The sequence below is a fragment of the Mizuhopecten yessoensis genome, unplaced genomic scaffold (genome assembly GCF_002113885.1).
Source record: "Mizuhopecten yessoensis strain PY_sf001 unplaced genomic scaffold, ASM211388v2 scaffold716233, whole genome shotgun sequence".
Taxonomy (NCBI): domain Eukaryota; kingdom Metazoa; phylum Mollusca; class Bivalvia; order Pectinida; family Pectinidae; genus Mizuhopecten; species Mizuhopecten yessoensis.
Window position 1 is genome coordinate 184,974 of NW_018480014.1, and position 16,334 is coordinate 201,307.

Genomic DNA, 16,334 nt, shown 5'->3' on the forward strand with positions numbered 1-16,334 from the left:
CCCCTACTGTCACTCCCACCCGCTACTGTCACTCTCACCCGCTACTGTCACTCAAACCCCCTCCCGTCACTCCCAACCCCTACTGTCACTCCTACCCGCTACTGTCACTCCTACCCGCTACTGTCACTCCAACCTGCTACTGTCACTCCCATCCCCTACTGTCTCTCCCACCCGCTACTGTCACTCAAACCCCCTCCCGTCCCTCCCAACCCCTACTGTCACTCCTACCCCCTACTGTCACTCCTACCCCCTCCTGTCACTCCCACCCGCTACTGTCACTTCCAACCCCTACTGTCACTCCTATCCCTTCTACATACCTGTCACTTCCACCCGCTACTGTCACTCCCACTCCTACTGTCACTTCCCCCCCCTACTGTCACTCCCCCCTGCTACTGACACTTCCACCCCCTACTGTCACTCCTCCCCGCTACTGTCACTCCCACCTGCGACTGTCGCTTCCACCACCTATTGTCACTCCCAACCCCTACTGTCACTCCTACCCCCTACTGTAACTCCCACCCGCTACTGTCACTTCCAACCCCTACTGTCACTCCTATCCCTTCTACATACCTGTCACTTCCACCCGCTACTGTTAATCCCAACCCCTCCCTTCACTCCCCCCCGCTACTGTCACTCTCACCCCCTACTGTCGCTCAAACCCCCTCCCGTCACTCCTAACCCCTACTGTCACTCCTACCCCCTACTGTCACTCCCACCTGCTACTGTCCCTCCCACCCGCTACGGTCACTCCCACCCCCTACTGTCACTCCCCCCTGCTACTGACACTTCCACCCCCTACTGTCACTCCCCCCCCCCACTGTCACTCCCACCCCCTACCGTCACTCCCACCCACTACTGTCACTCCCACCCGCTACTGTCACCCCCAACCCCTCCCGTCACTCCCAACCCCTACTGCCACTCCTCCCCGCTACTGTCACTCCCACTCCTACTGTCACTTCCACCCCCTACTGTCACTCCCACCCCCTACTGTCACTCCCACCCCCTTGTGATATATATTGTATTGTTTTTTGTTCCAGTTGCTTTGACTTTGAACAAAAAACAAAGATGCTGGAACTATCAATGGCATGTCAAAATTAAACATGTGCAGTTTCCTCTTAAATTAGTTGGGAAATATGGTTGTTAGAGTGATGACAATGAGTGTGATATAGACAACCCTATTTTTAGCGACAGTGACCTTGCATTGATCTATGACAAATGTCATCCAAACTCCGCTGCTTGACATTTTACAATTTACAATAAAAAAGCATTTGCATACTTATAGAGTGTATAACAAAAAATTCAACTAAAACCTTTAAGCAGTTATTTAAGGGGAAATAGTATGGAACTGTTTTAATGAAAAGGGTCATAACTCTGCAAATAAATGTTGAAATGACAAATAAATTTGATAAATACCAACCAACCTACAAACTGAGACAGTGCAGCAGTTTAGGAGAAGTATTATGGATATCCTTTTTTTATTTAAAGGGCAATAACTCTGCAAAAATTGTAGAAATGAAAAATACATTGCAAAGTAGACAGTTATCTCTATTCACTTTTTTAGCAGAAGTAGTCTTGAATAACTTGTCTACATATGAACAGATATACACTCTAATACTTATATAAATATACAAACACAAAATCTGATACTTGTATATAACCCATATTAAATTTACAGAAAATTAACCCAATTTTTTTCTGTAATATAAGTTATAACATTTATGGTAAAAAAATCTGCTTACATCAATGAATATATGGAGACATCCTACACGAGAGTCAAATCTACAGTCTACCAAAGTCACCTTCACATGTCTCACCTCTAAACACCCAAACCTCCACCAGATAACATTACAAGTACTACTTAAAATCTGAATCCACAAATACTGGAACAAACATGGATAACACAGAGAAAACCAGTCTGTAACATAATATGCTAATCATACCTTGCTATTTTACAGATAAAAACAATAATTCCATTATAATCATAAATGTAATTTGAATGGAATAGAGTGTCAGACATTTTATTATCCCCTGGCTACAACCTACTGAAGAAGGAACAGGTTCTCCTTGCAAAATGTTACATATTTTATTATTGAATAATGCTTTAAGCCATCAATAATAAATCTATGACACCATTGGGAACTGTAACTTTTAAATGGCAGAGTGCCACTATTCCTCGCTGCACAATCGAATTAATGTACACCTCACCAACACCTTTCACAAACGGCCTTACTTATCATATTGTCAGGATGTTTCTCTTACTAACTTTGCAAATTGTAAAAGGCATTCAAAAAATCTGTATTCAAAATTGTTTAGGAGCTGATCAGAGCACATGCTGAGCAGATCACCTTATTCAGTAATCTGGGACATGACATTTTCACACACTGCATATCTGCTTCTTTCTCAAGGGCCCTGATCTCAATACCCCGTAATAAATTGAATAGCAGTGTTCAGGGTTTTCACTTGATGCTGGGTTGAAATTTAGCTGAAATTAGGTGCTTTTACCTGTATGTACTATATACAGGGACAAGGGATACTCCTGGGGCTGTGTCACCTTGGTGTGTATTACTGATCAGCTGGGTACAAAAGGGGTGTGTCCCTTTTCAGATAACATGAATACAGACAGAACGTCCAGCTGTATAAAGCTATCTCAGTTATTCTTTATAGAGTGAAAATAAATGTAAAAACAATGGATATTTCTTTTAAGATATTTGGGTTGAAATTTAAAAAAAAACTTTGAGTGCTACATATGCCTGTTACAGTTTTGTTGTATAATGGAGCTGTGAGATCTGTCAGAGCAGGTTATCTGTTAGCGGTGTACTTTGTAAAAGAAAGCGACCCCAATGTAACAGACTACAGAGCTACATCACCAGTCTGCATCAACCATGTCTACACAATACACAGATGCACCGATTATCTGGAGACTTATCTCACGCCTTGTTTGAAGTTTTGATCTTTGATTCTATTTGGCCTGTGTAGATTTAATGTTTCTCAGTCGTTGTTTTGTTGGTCCATGTAAGGCAGTAACATTTTTCCTCACTGCTCTACCATTTTCTAGTATTTTTTTTCATCTGTATGCACAGATAAAATCAAATCTGTCTTAACTTTGTAGTTGTATATGTACAGCTTATGTTGATTCTTACACATTTCTGGAATCTCCTTTTAATTAATAACATTCAGAAATTTGCATTTTTAATCTGCCAAGCACCCCTCGATACATTTCAAAAATATCTCCGTAATTTGTTTTACCTTATGCTGTGTGTGGCTTTAAATAAGATTTGCACTTTCCAAATTGCCTTATCACTCCTAATCACAGGATTGCATGAATTTGTCCTCCAGGAAATCTGAACGCCAGGAGCACCCTAACCTCTCACCTCTATACACCGATGGGCTGATGGAACAGGAAATCATTTCTATCACTTAACACTGTTTTTTCTTTTTCTTCAAATTCCAACCATGTTACATGTTATAAATTACGATTGTACAACATGTTCAAATGTACTGAAATTCTACATCTATAACAAAACCACAACAACAAGAGGCCCAGAGGGCCTGTATCGCTCACCTAGCAAATTATTCTCATTAAATATTATGATGTACTACAAATATTTCAATTGCAAACTTTGTCGGCTCAATCCGTTGAAGCTACCAGCCAAATATTATTATATTATATGCTGTTCGGTTCTTCAGAAGAAGTTTTTTGTAGTGTTTGACATATTTGTCCCTGTAACCTTTTAAGTAGTTTGAGGTCATTTTCCTTCTCAAACTTTGTTGGCTCTATCCCAAGCAGCTACCAGTCGAATCATATGAATCCATGCTTTTTAGGTCTTCAGAACAAGTTGTTTGAAGTGTTGTTGATCATGACCTCTGTGACATTTAAAGTAGGTTGAAAAGCTCTATCCCATGAAGCCACCAGCCGAATATTATGAATCTATACTATTTGTTTATTCAGAATAAGTCATTTGATGTTTTTGACATATTTGACTCCCCCGACCTTGAAACTAGCTAGGTCAAGGTCATTTTCATTTGCAAACTTCAAATATTATGATTCTATGACTTAAAGTTCTTCATCAAATGTTTTTAAAGTGTTTGACACATTTGACCCATTTGACCTTGAAAGTAGGTCAAGGTCATTTTCATTCTCAAACTTTGTCAGGCTCTTACGAATGAAGCTTTCAGCCAAATATCATGACTCTAGGCCTGTCCATTGTTCAGAAGAAGTCGTTGGATGTGTTTGACATATTTGACCCCTGTGACCTTTAAAATAGGTCAAGGTCATATTCAAATTCAAAATTTGTCAGGCTCTACCAAAAGAAGCTATCAGCCAAATATGAAGATTTCATTTGAAGCGTTTAAGCCATGATTTCATTTGTAAAGATTGTCCATGTGTCATTGACACATGAAATCATGGCTTTACGCAGCACTAACTGTGACTATGTTTAATATATAATGTAAACAGGAATCTGAAAACATTATAACAACACATAACCGATAGAAACAATGGATTGTGATTTTTCAAGTCAAACATACCAATGATACATACTAGGAATCTGAGACGACACAGAATGTCTTTGATTACAACTCAACAAGTCTATCCTGGCAAGCACCTGCACCAAACCTATGATAACAAGCACCACTGGACCTGATAATGGAACCAGGGTGTACTCTGACATCATCAGTGGGGTTTGGAACCCGAAACCTGTTGATGGGCAGGAATTCCATTAGTGAGGGTGTGATGTTCCCAGCATGTGTGATGTTCACACCTTTGTCAAGGTACTACCATCAACTGGGGTCCCAAGAGACAATCCTTAACTTTTGTGGTACATGTATATAACTGTTTCATACTAATAGTCCTGCCTACATATAGCACCAAACTCACTGGGAAGAAGTCTTAATGTGCATTAGCTCTTACCTACAGTCCTACTTATAACAACACTCCCTACTTATAGGAGGGAGACTCTAGATTGTGGGCCCTTTAATTTAATGTTTCTAGCCAGTGAATTTGCTTAACTATTCCTATATTCTAAGATCTATTGATTTCATCCGATGAAACAACTCAAAATATATAATTTAGAAGAATGTATTATCTCCAGGAGGTATAAACATATATATAGTTTGTCTCACTGTAAAGTCAATCTCTCAATTTGAATCTGCGGTAATCTAAAGTTATAACCTTCACAACGAGTAAGACATATATATTGCAATATAACTGAACAACTACCCTGCATATCAGTGAAGTGTAGAAGTTTCATTGTGAACAAGTAGCCATGACACAGTTTAAGAAAAAGGGCCATTGACTTTATAAAAGAATAACATATAGTAAACAATTACCGTGTATACTAATAAAGAGAACAAAGATTTACTGAAATCTGTTACAGCACTTAAACTCATTCACCCCTGAAACTTCATAATGAACTATTCCACCCTTTGAATTGGAAGGGTTTAAATGTGTCTTCAGGGGTGAATGAGTTAATTAGCAGCAGCAGTCTGGACACATTTGTATCTACAGGGAGCTCAGATGGACAGACAGACAGACAGACAGACAGACAGACTCTAATATTCCTGTACACCCCATCCCTTCTTAAATGTATTTTAGTTTTCAGACAAAAATAACATTAGAATTTTCGTGATCTTTTAATAAATACTAACTTATAATAAGTGTTAGTGATTCTATTACTTCCCTCTTACTCTAGTAAATCTTGGCACGTTGAAAGATCCAATTCCTTATTTCTAAAATTTAAATCTGATTGCATTTTGAAAAAGTTGAGTGAAAAACACTTCTGGAGACGTTTTAAGTTTACTTTTATAATTATTTAAAAGGAAGGTTGCACCAATTTCAAGACTTCAGCTGCGTAGAAGTCAAGCAGTGTCAATGTATCACTATACTACCTTAACCTGTTTCTTGAAGAAATGCCAATGCAAACATTTGGGAAAATAAATGTAACACAATTTTATCCTGCGGAATTTCATTTGGCTGTCATCGCGCTAGGTAATTCTTCAGACTGCTGCATGACATTATACAACGCTGTCTGGTATAGATCATATCTACCTGACAGGGTGCAAAATCCAGTGATGAGTTTATTACACATGTACATGGTAGTATGATTGATGATGACAATAACAATATTGTAGAAAACATAACACTATACAAGTTTGAATATGTTGCAATGATTAAATACCAAACCAGATTGTATCGACCTTTCCTGTAATAAATACTATACACATGTGTTTGTCCTTTAATGATATAATACAATCATTGTGTAGAATTCTCGCTAGAACAGAGACAACACAGCAAGGGTCCACAAAATGTGCCTGACCATTATATCACCAAGTATAATTAATAGCAATAACAATGACCTTAGGTTTGAGGATATGGGTAGTAAGGCGCTACACATATTTGTAATCTGATATGTATCTTTTTCAACCAATTATGATCAAAAACACACCAAAAGTACAAACTTATAGCTTCAAACATTTTAGCCAATCAGATGTCATGGCAGCCATCTTGGATTATGGGATCTGAAAAGTACCGTTTACCACCAAGTATGAACAAAATTGAACGCACAGAATGGATGCTACATTGTTTAACCTATCAGAGGCAGTTAATAATAATGGACAGAGGCCATGTTATATTGTGAGATATGAGTAATATGGTGTTTTTATAGAAGAACATCCAACACCATTTACCATCAAAACTACCACCGACAAGCTTAAGTCAGGCAGACAAATAGATGTGCTCATCACATCTCTGAACTCTGAAGTGCTGCATGTTCACTCAGATAGATGGACATAGTGACAGACAGAAACCATGATTACTACAAGGCTCCTATATATCTGATGTGGGGCCCTAATTAATAATAAACCCAGTTTTATAAACAAGTCCTGAGTGAATATCCTTGTGGTTTCTGTTAGATTGATTGATAGTACTTCTAGCTAGTTTCTCCTATTTCTATAGCCCACTCGTCATGTACACACTTACTATCCCTATTGTACACAGAACGTCCTCACGTGGACCAACTCTATCATATTGTATCCTTCCACATTGATTTTCGATACTACAAACAATGCAGTGCAGATAAGAAATGCACAAGTGAACTAAAGATCCCACAACTGCATAGGGGAGATAGTTGGACAGAGACGTATCGTCAGACAGCAGTTAGCTACATGTATAGTGGATCAGCTGCTTTCCAACAACTGTTCATTATAAGGACATACCATTTCAGAGATTCATATAAACTCCATTTTTTTATGTTGAAAACAGTGATAAGAGTATATATTGAATACACACAGCAGTGAAACCAATAACAATTTCATAAAAATTGTACATTTATTAATAGTAACAGTACATCTTCTGTTTATTTAATAATGTTGTACATTTATATATACTATAGCCAGCTAACATACTTCTGATACATAATGTACATAGACACTAATTATGCATTCACACATAACACACCATTGAGACAATCAGCTATTAATTAATTACAAGTCATCACACAATGCATGCCCTGGTCATGACAAGACAATTTTATACAGATTAATTCCATAACATGCATAACTGTGTACATGTATACATTATTGTATACAGATGGAATTTGTGAAAATGTACGGTAAGGTGGAATTGGAATACCTCAAATCTGACATTTTATACGTACTGTACAAATCTGACATTGTACTGTACAAATCTGACATTGTATTGTACAAATCTGACATTGTGCCGTACAAATCTGACATTGTACTGTATAAATCTGACATTGTGCTGTACAAATCTGACATTGTGCTGTACAAATCTGACATTGTACTGTACAAATCTGACATTCTGACATTGTACTGTACAAATCTGACATTGTACAAATCTGACATTGTACTGTACAAATCTGACATTCTGACATTGTACTGTACAAATCTGACATTGTACTGTACAAATCTGACATTCTGACATTGTACTGTAGAAATCTGCAGGGTACTGTACAAATCTGACATTGTACTGTACAAATCTGACCTTGTACTGTACAAATCTGACATTGTACTGTACAAATCAGACATTGTACTGTACAAATCTGACATTGTACTGTTCAAATCTGACATTGTACTGTACAAATCAGACATTGTAATGTACAAATCTGACATTGTACTGTACGAATCTGACATTGTATACATACTGTACAAATCTGACATTGTGCTGTACAAATCTGACATTGTGCTATACAAATAAGACATTGTACTGTACAAATCTGACATTCTGACATTGTACTGTACAAATCTGACCTTGTACTGCACAAATCTGACATTGTACTGTACAAATCTGACATTGTGCTATACAAATCTGACATTGTACTGTACAAATCTGACATTGTACTGATCTGACATTGTACTATACAAATCTGACATTGTACTATACAAATCTGACATTGTACTGTACAAATCTGACATTGTATACATACTGTACAAATCTGACATTGTGCTGTACAAATCTGACATTGTACTGTACAAATCTGACATTGTACTGTACAAATCTGATATTGTGCTGTACAAATCTGACATGGTACTGTACAAATCTGACATTGTACTGTACAAATCTGACATTGAACTGTACAAATTAATTCACTAGTAGCAGCATGATCAAAACATACTATTTGAGATATGATAATTAAAACAATGTGTAGTTTGTAATGAATATCTCCTCAAGGAAGACAGTGTAAGACATAGACAGCTTTATAGTACCTAAGCCTATATATAACAAAACGTGGTTCTTAAGTACCAAATATTCTTAAACATTCGCAATTTTTCTTAAAAAATTCTTTCAGATAAGTTAAATTATTTTCAGGGACATCTTGTTTCCAACTAAAGAGTAAACAGACAATTGAATTTCTTTTCCTTCACAGCCCTAGAATGGGGCTGACGACTGGTACAGTGATTATATCAGGGCTGTGTGGGAGAACCAAGCACGGCCTATAGCTAATGTGATGTTTAGCCTTCATGAGGAAGAGCAATTAAAGACCTACAGTAAGTCTTTATTTTTCGATTACTGAAAAATTTACAATGCAGATTTTATGCAATGCCCTCAATCTCCATGATGCTATAGCTGGAGAGTCTGTCGTCAGGCAGGAAGGGTTGCCAGGACGTAAGGCACCTTCATGACAAGGCATAATTATGGGGGTAGTTTTCTCACCAGGAGGGGATCCCTGATTCCCAAACATGAAATCCTTGGCAACTGCCACAAGTGTTGGAATATCAATTAATAAATAGGGCAGTGGAAACAGATGCAAGCTGAGACAATTTACTGGTTACTATATTAGAATTTTTATGAATATATAAATGCAATGAATCTGAGTGATACAGTAAAACATAGAAATAGCATGTACATGTACCAGATGTAATTGTTGTTTGTTTCAGAGAACAAAACAGAATAGACACTACCACCTGTTTGGGAAGCTACATGTTTAGAGCAATAGAGATCAAAGATATTTCCAAGACAAGTAGGAATCATTTATCAATACTTGAGGACATTTATTTATATATTTGTCAAAAATTTGAAATATTCTAAAATATGCTTTCAATGATTGTCATAAACAATCCTGGCCATTAATCCCTGCAGGCTGAATACTAAGCAGTAAGGCAGTGTACCAGATCTCTCTGATCCTACCAGATGCCTTATCACCAACTCAAGTGTGAAGGTGAAAGAAGGGCAAAAAGTTAAAAAGGAAAACTGTAAACGGAATGTACATCCTTCTTATAGAGGGCACTTGGAGGTTATGCTGACCTATAATACAAAACATGTCTACTGTTCCCCTTTAGTATTTAATGGAATATATGCTCCCTAAATGGAGCTTGAAACACATACCTTTGTGGTAATACATTCTTCAAATATTTTGAAGTAACAAAAGTGTATAACAATGTTTTTGGAGTCCTGAAATAATTCACACTAGTACTTGAATACACGTCACACTACAATGGCCCCATTCAGACAGATATACAAGGTACAGTATACCCTAGTCTAGATAACAGCTCATTCATGACAGTTCACAGAATTCTACACAATATTCCTGAACTAGCCGTAGCACAGTCCAACTATTACAGTATTTCATAAATTAATGCAATGTAATATTACAATGAATTCAATATCTATCTTCAACATAATTTCAGCAAACCCATTTAACATTCAATTGTAATAATTTGACTAAGTATATGACAATCATGGTAAGACTTCATATTAATTTTCAATTTTCAGCTTCATTAATTGTTAAATAAAATATTTAATTGTTGAATCTAACAGAACAAATTGTCCATACAAGTTAACACCCCCCTCCCCCTGCTCTCCTGCTTAGAAAAAACAAGCCTCACCCGCAGAAATTAAGAGAAACTAATAAAGATTGATTTTATGTGGTTGCTATGGTGACATTACTGCTGTGGGTCTATGGTATTAGGTTCCTGTAATTGATGGTCATCACTGCTAATTCCCTGGGAATCCTCAGGGACACTTTGTCCATGGCTTAGGCTAGGGATCGAAGGAAATTAAAATGGGGTCCAGACCATCTTAGGTTTCAGCAGCATCATATCCGATATCGAATTATCCAGAGAGTATTACATGTATACAACAGCACACTACACAGTTGGTAGTAGTATCTCATTCAGACATTATGTATATCTTATGCACTACCTTGTCAAAGGATGATCTTCCAAATAGGTATTACAGAACTTCAACATTATTTCATCTTGATTATCTTCAAATAGTCATCTGAGTTTTAATTAAATTGCAAATTGCTTTAAATTGATGTGAACATTTTATCAGAGAAAAAAAGTTGAAACCACCATAGTTGAAGATAATTGTGATGCCCCGGCCCATGTCAGTCTTCTTGAAAATGTATTTTTTTAAAGTAATAAGCTGTTTTAATAAGTCATCAAGCTTTTAATTTAGACAAGAGAGCATGTTATTTGATCAGAAATATGAAATTTATTATCCATTTCACTGTTTGCATCAGATAAACAATGACATGCTCCTTACATTAGCGTCATGACATCACCTATGACAGACATGCACACTATCAGTGATAAATCAAATAGAAGTGATAATCAAATAAGTTGTTGAGATGGTCCCTCATGGATCAAGATTACCGTGACTGTATGTGGTCAGTTACATAATATAGTAAATACAAAAGAAAAGATTATCAAACTCAAAAGATGTGCCACACTTGGATCTTAATCTGAACAAACACCTACAAACCACCCTTGGCTAAAAACAGAGAATTGAACACTGGCGACTTTGTGTCAATCATTAAGTGGTGATCAGCTCAGGTAGGCCCAATGTTTTTCAAGGTATGACAATTTTACCTATAGGCCATATACATTCCAACATGACCAGTCAAATTTGAACAGAATCAATGTTGACCAAGGGCCAGAGAATGTCATGCCCTGTGATGGTCAACACCTGCACATGGGTCTCTCACGTACCTGTACAGGTAGACGGGGCCTACAGGTGGAAGTGATCTGCTCCAGGAAGTGTAAGGGACATATGGTACTATAGTAGGCGTATAAAGCTCAACTTTAGGACAGGACTTGTCATGACCACACCATAAGTGACCTGGTCACAATTGATTCTTTGATGGAAGTTGTCTACAATATACAGTTTATGTATACCTGTATATCAAGGCGGAGACACTTTTTTTGTAAAAATAATTGATATTCTTAATTTACATGATTTATCAAATATCTTACCATGGTCAGTTCAAACCTGTATTGCATTATCATGGGTATATTTATTCTGATATTCTAAACTCAGTCCCAACACTAAATGATTGACTTTTACATAAATGTATTGAAATCTGAGGATCCCAAATTTATGTATACACAATTCTTACTTATTCAAACAACAGTTATTAGAAATGACGAGATTGAGCTTGCTGAAAAAATTATGGAAATAACTGAAATAGATCATGCTCACATGCATATGTTCATTTTAACATGTCATATTATTTACCTTCAAATTACTTTGTAATTACAAAAGACCAATAAATATTGAATTGAATTCTATATACATCCTTCGTCTCCATTTGTAGTGTACATTCATTTGAGCATAAATGTTGAAAATAATATTATGTTTGTAATACTGTCAGAAATGCATGTTCAAACTTTAAACAGTACACCTGCACACAGAAATACAAATAGACCTAGTGTATAAATCATAAACAATGCTGGAAGCAAATGTCACCCAATGTTTGTGGTGCATGACTGACAGACAAAATATTTGTGACCACCAGACTCCATATGACAGGTCCTTACAATTGCCACGGGCATAACAGTCAATGATGCATCACTGATATTGAACTTAAATAGCAATGTCCCATATATTTGTACAGTGGCACATCCAGTGGTGATTGTAATCCTTCCCCACTCAGGTAATACCCTGAGACCCATGATCTTATAGGTTACAATTGCTTATATAACACCTTTCTCATTCAGTTGCCCCTCAACCAGTTAACAACTCCTTCCCTCGGTTAATTACAATAATATACTTCAGCACTAACCACACAGAAGTAATTAATACCTTTCCCTCAGTCGTCAACTAACACACAATCTCACTAAAGACAATGAACACATCTTCCCTCAACAGACATCTAATACACCTCCCTTCAGACAACTAACTCACCTCCCCTCTTAGACAACTAACACAACTCCCTCTCAGACAATTAACAAATATTTCCCTCAGACAACTTACACAACTCCCTCTTGGACAACTAACATGTCTCCCTTCTCAGACAACTAACACTCCTCCCCCTCAGACAACAAACACATCTCCCTCAGGCCTCGGACAACTAACACTCCTCCCCCTCAGACAACAAACACTCCTCCCCCTCAGACAACAAACACATCTCCCTCAGGCCCCGGACAACTAACACTCATCCCCCTCAGACAACTAACACTCCTCATCACTCAGACAACTAACACACCTCATCACTCAGACAACTAACACACCTCCCCTCAGACAACTAACACTCCTCCCCCCTCAGACAACTAACACTCCCCCTCCTCAGACAACTAACACACCTCCCCCCTCAGACAACTAAAACTCTTATTTTCCTTTTGAGCTAACTAAAACTGTTCTCTATGCACTCAGCCACCTTTCACTATTTCTCCACAAATCACACTGCGCTGCCAATTTTTGTAACATGCATGTATTGATTGCTCAATATTATATTTTTATCATTTGTTTCAATATATCGGTTTAGTTATCAAACAACATGCTCTATGACATGTAAACATACAAAAGGCAGCTTCCAAAGCACGCAAATATTGACACTAACCTATGCTGATAGTAAGTTCATCATTTAATGAGCATTTAAAACATTTGTTAATTGAAATTTTACATAATAATTATATTCACGATGGAACTGACAATAGAAGACAGCAAGGAAACTATGAAGTAGATAGCTAGTGTCTGGAGCAAAAGGGCAGGCACAGCAAAAAGTATCAATTTAAGGTGAAGCGTTCCACTGGCTGCTGCACCAGACATAACAGCAAAGAAGATGCCATCTCTGAGCTGTATATATCCAATAGAATATAAAGCAACATAGATGGACTTCTTATCTTAACACATCATGTCATAATATCATAAAATTGTTATACCTGCCCAAGTTCATAGACAAGATTGAAAATCTCAGTCTGCCTCAGTGTTCATGTAAATTGTATGTATTAATTGTCGTACATATGAAGACTTGTCCTAATAAAAAAAAACTTACTAACAGCCCATGTTAAAAGTGTTAAGATAAAATAAGAGAATAGGTAAAGGAGCCAATGTCACTAATTTGTGTTTGGTATAATCATATATTTTTCAATTTACTGCAGTTGTTGCATTAGTCTGGTGACAACTTGATACTTAAATACAACATACCAGAGTCATGTTCAATATAACTGAGTCACTAGTAAACTGAATAATATATCAATGAATCAGACACCTGATCATGGCATATCAATGATGCTTTCCTAATAAGGATTTACCCTCATAACATACGCGGATCTAGCATAACATTTCAAAACCTTTCCATGTTAATAAGTCAAAATAAAAATGTCACTATGTTTTTACATATATATCTAAACCGTCAAGATGATTATTGTGATAGGGATTTCCTTGTGCATGTGTATTCTAGGAAGTAGGTCATGTCACCAGCCAAGGGAGACAAATTGACAACATTGACACACCTGTACCGGTAAAACTCACAGGTGTGTCTTGAAACCCAACCTAAATTACAATACGGTGTCTTACACTTGTGCTTGAAAACCCTCACATATGTTCAACTATGTTGCAATACATGTTACAGATCGTACAACCAACACACTACCACTTCCAAATTGTTTTCTCAGGTAAAAAGGGGCGGCCATCTTGGAAAATTTGTTGACGAATTGTGACACCTGAGAATTTACCTGTACATCAAAACTTAACTTTGAGCTCATGTACGCAGTGTACTTTCCAACACCAGCCAATATTTCTAGTAAATGAATTATTTTCCATATAAAAATCATGCACAAAGCGCTTATTTACCTCGTTTGGTTGGCTTAGTTCAAATAGATCGTAGTGGTCCTGATTCCACTGGGTAATAAGAGTTGAGAGCCGCTGTCTCTCCTTTGCCTTCTCTGCCGCATTCATAATGGCAGGTATTTATCCATGAAATAATTGTAGAAACAAAACAATATTACATCCGATTGTCACCTCATATCAAGTGGTGTTTTCCCCTCGAATCACTATATACACTTCAGCTGCTTCCGTATTGCTAGGAGAAGCTTTCAAACGGATTCTACGATATTCTGGTACTCCGCGCATGCGCCACACCCACGTTTGATATGTAAATTGTCCAAGGTGCCCGCACCCTTGCGTTATCAGGGGTCGTCTCACAGGTGAAACGGAACTAGAATAAAATAGGCCGAAGGGATGTAACTCGAACAAAACCACCCATATTGTGTTAGGAAATCAACTCACAAAGATACCGCTTCATAACCCAGAATTTATTTTTAAGATCTAGGAAAGAATATATTTAATCCAATGAAATGGTTTGTTTTACAGAACAGTGACGAATAAAACTTGATATCATGTTGATAATGATCCAGTATACTTGTGGTAACATTTATTTGTTAATATCCGTGCTGCTGTTGTTGAGTTATCACTTCCCATCCCAGCATACAAGTTCTATTTTACGTAATTCCCATAGACACAGTGTTAAATTTGGCCGTAAAACATGTATCAACAAATTAACTTATTATGGTTATAATTCTGTGGTAATTATAAATACAACTCCCTCCACGCAGAGATATAATTCATATAAAAAGTTGTATATACGTCTCTGCTCCGTATTGAAGCCATCCTGGTCTATGTTGAGTATAACATATAGATATAAACTGGATTAATAATGGAATCGCTAGATAATCATTTATCTGTGTGCGGGGTTTTTTTTACTAAAAAAGGAAGTCAGATTTTTTTATCGAAAAGTAAATTGACAGATAATCTTATGGGTAAAATGAGGTAACGTGAAAGACTTTTGACACGTCACTGTAGGGACAGTATATAGAGTTATAATTTATACGTCACTAGTCACTGGTCACTGGAAGTTATTTGAAGACAGCGTCAAATGATTCTTTATATATAACAAGAGAAACAGGAAATATATTATATAAACAGAGAACTCCCCACTCGTTTAAGGACTGTTCAATGACACGTCACGAGTCGAGTATGATTTGGATCCTGTCCGAAGACAGTACCTTAAATAAAGGGTTTATGTCTGTCTAAGGTAATGTTTTTGTTGAATTTAGTTGAATTTCACAATTGAAAAACATGTCTTCACATTCTAATGCGCGACACTAACGATGAAGGTTTTGGCTTCCGGGACAGGGTTTTTTCATCCAGCCCACTTCTATTTCTAGATCATGATATTCTATGTTGAGGAATAGCTAATTACATTTCGGTTGTTTCGACTTTGATTTTAATTTGCTGATCTGCTTTTTACAGGGCTATGAGGTGCAAGTATCATGCAGGTTTATAATCACGACCACATTATCATTTGTACCATTTTCATTTAAAGATCTATAAACTGCGGGAGATTCTTGAATAAGAGTTTTCATCATGAATTATTCTAATTAATAACAGCTCTGGTATATTTTCCATGGTTTCTTGAGCCTCTATATTAAAATCGTCATTATTTTACTTCATATAACTGTGTGCGAGTGGGGTTTTAAACCTACCGTTTGGTTATCACATTTTGTGTGCAATTCTTTTGTTTGTGTTAACCATCGTATTGCATTGCCACTCTATAACACTACCACATGCAGTTGGCATTCATATCAGCTATGAA

At 37.0% G+C, this 16,334-nt stretch overlaps 1 protein-coding gene across 2 annotated transcripts in view; it reads right to left on the reverse strand.

The window, feature by feature from the left end:
• Window positions 1–14,795, reverse strand: part of LOC110442227 (afadin-like) — a 107,837-nt gene extending 93,042 nt beyond the window's left edge. For both annotated transcript variants that reach the window (XM_021485719.1, XM_021485718.1), the window contains exon 1: window positions 14,534–14,795. In XM_021485719.1, coding sequence (XP_021341394.1) covers window positions 14,534–14,638 — 105 coding nt within the window. In that variant the 5' untranslated portion in view covers window positions 14,639–14,795. The remainder of the gene's footprint in view (window positions 1–14,533) is intronic.
• Between the last annotated feature and the right edge of the window lie 1,539 nt (window positions 14,796–16,334).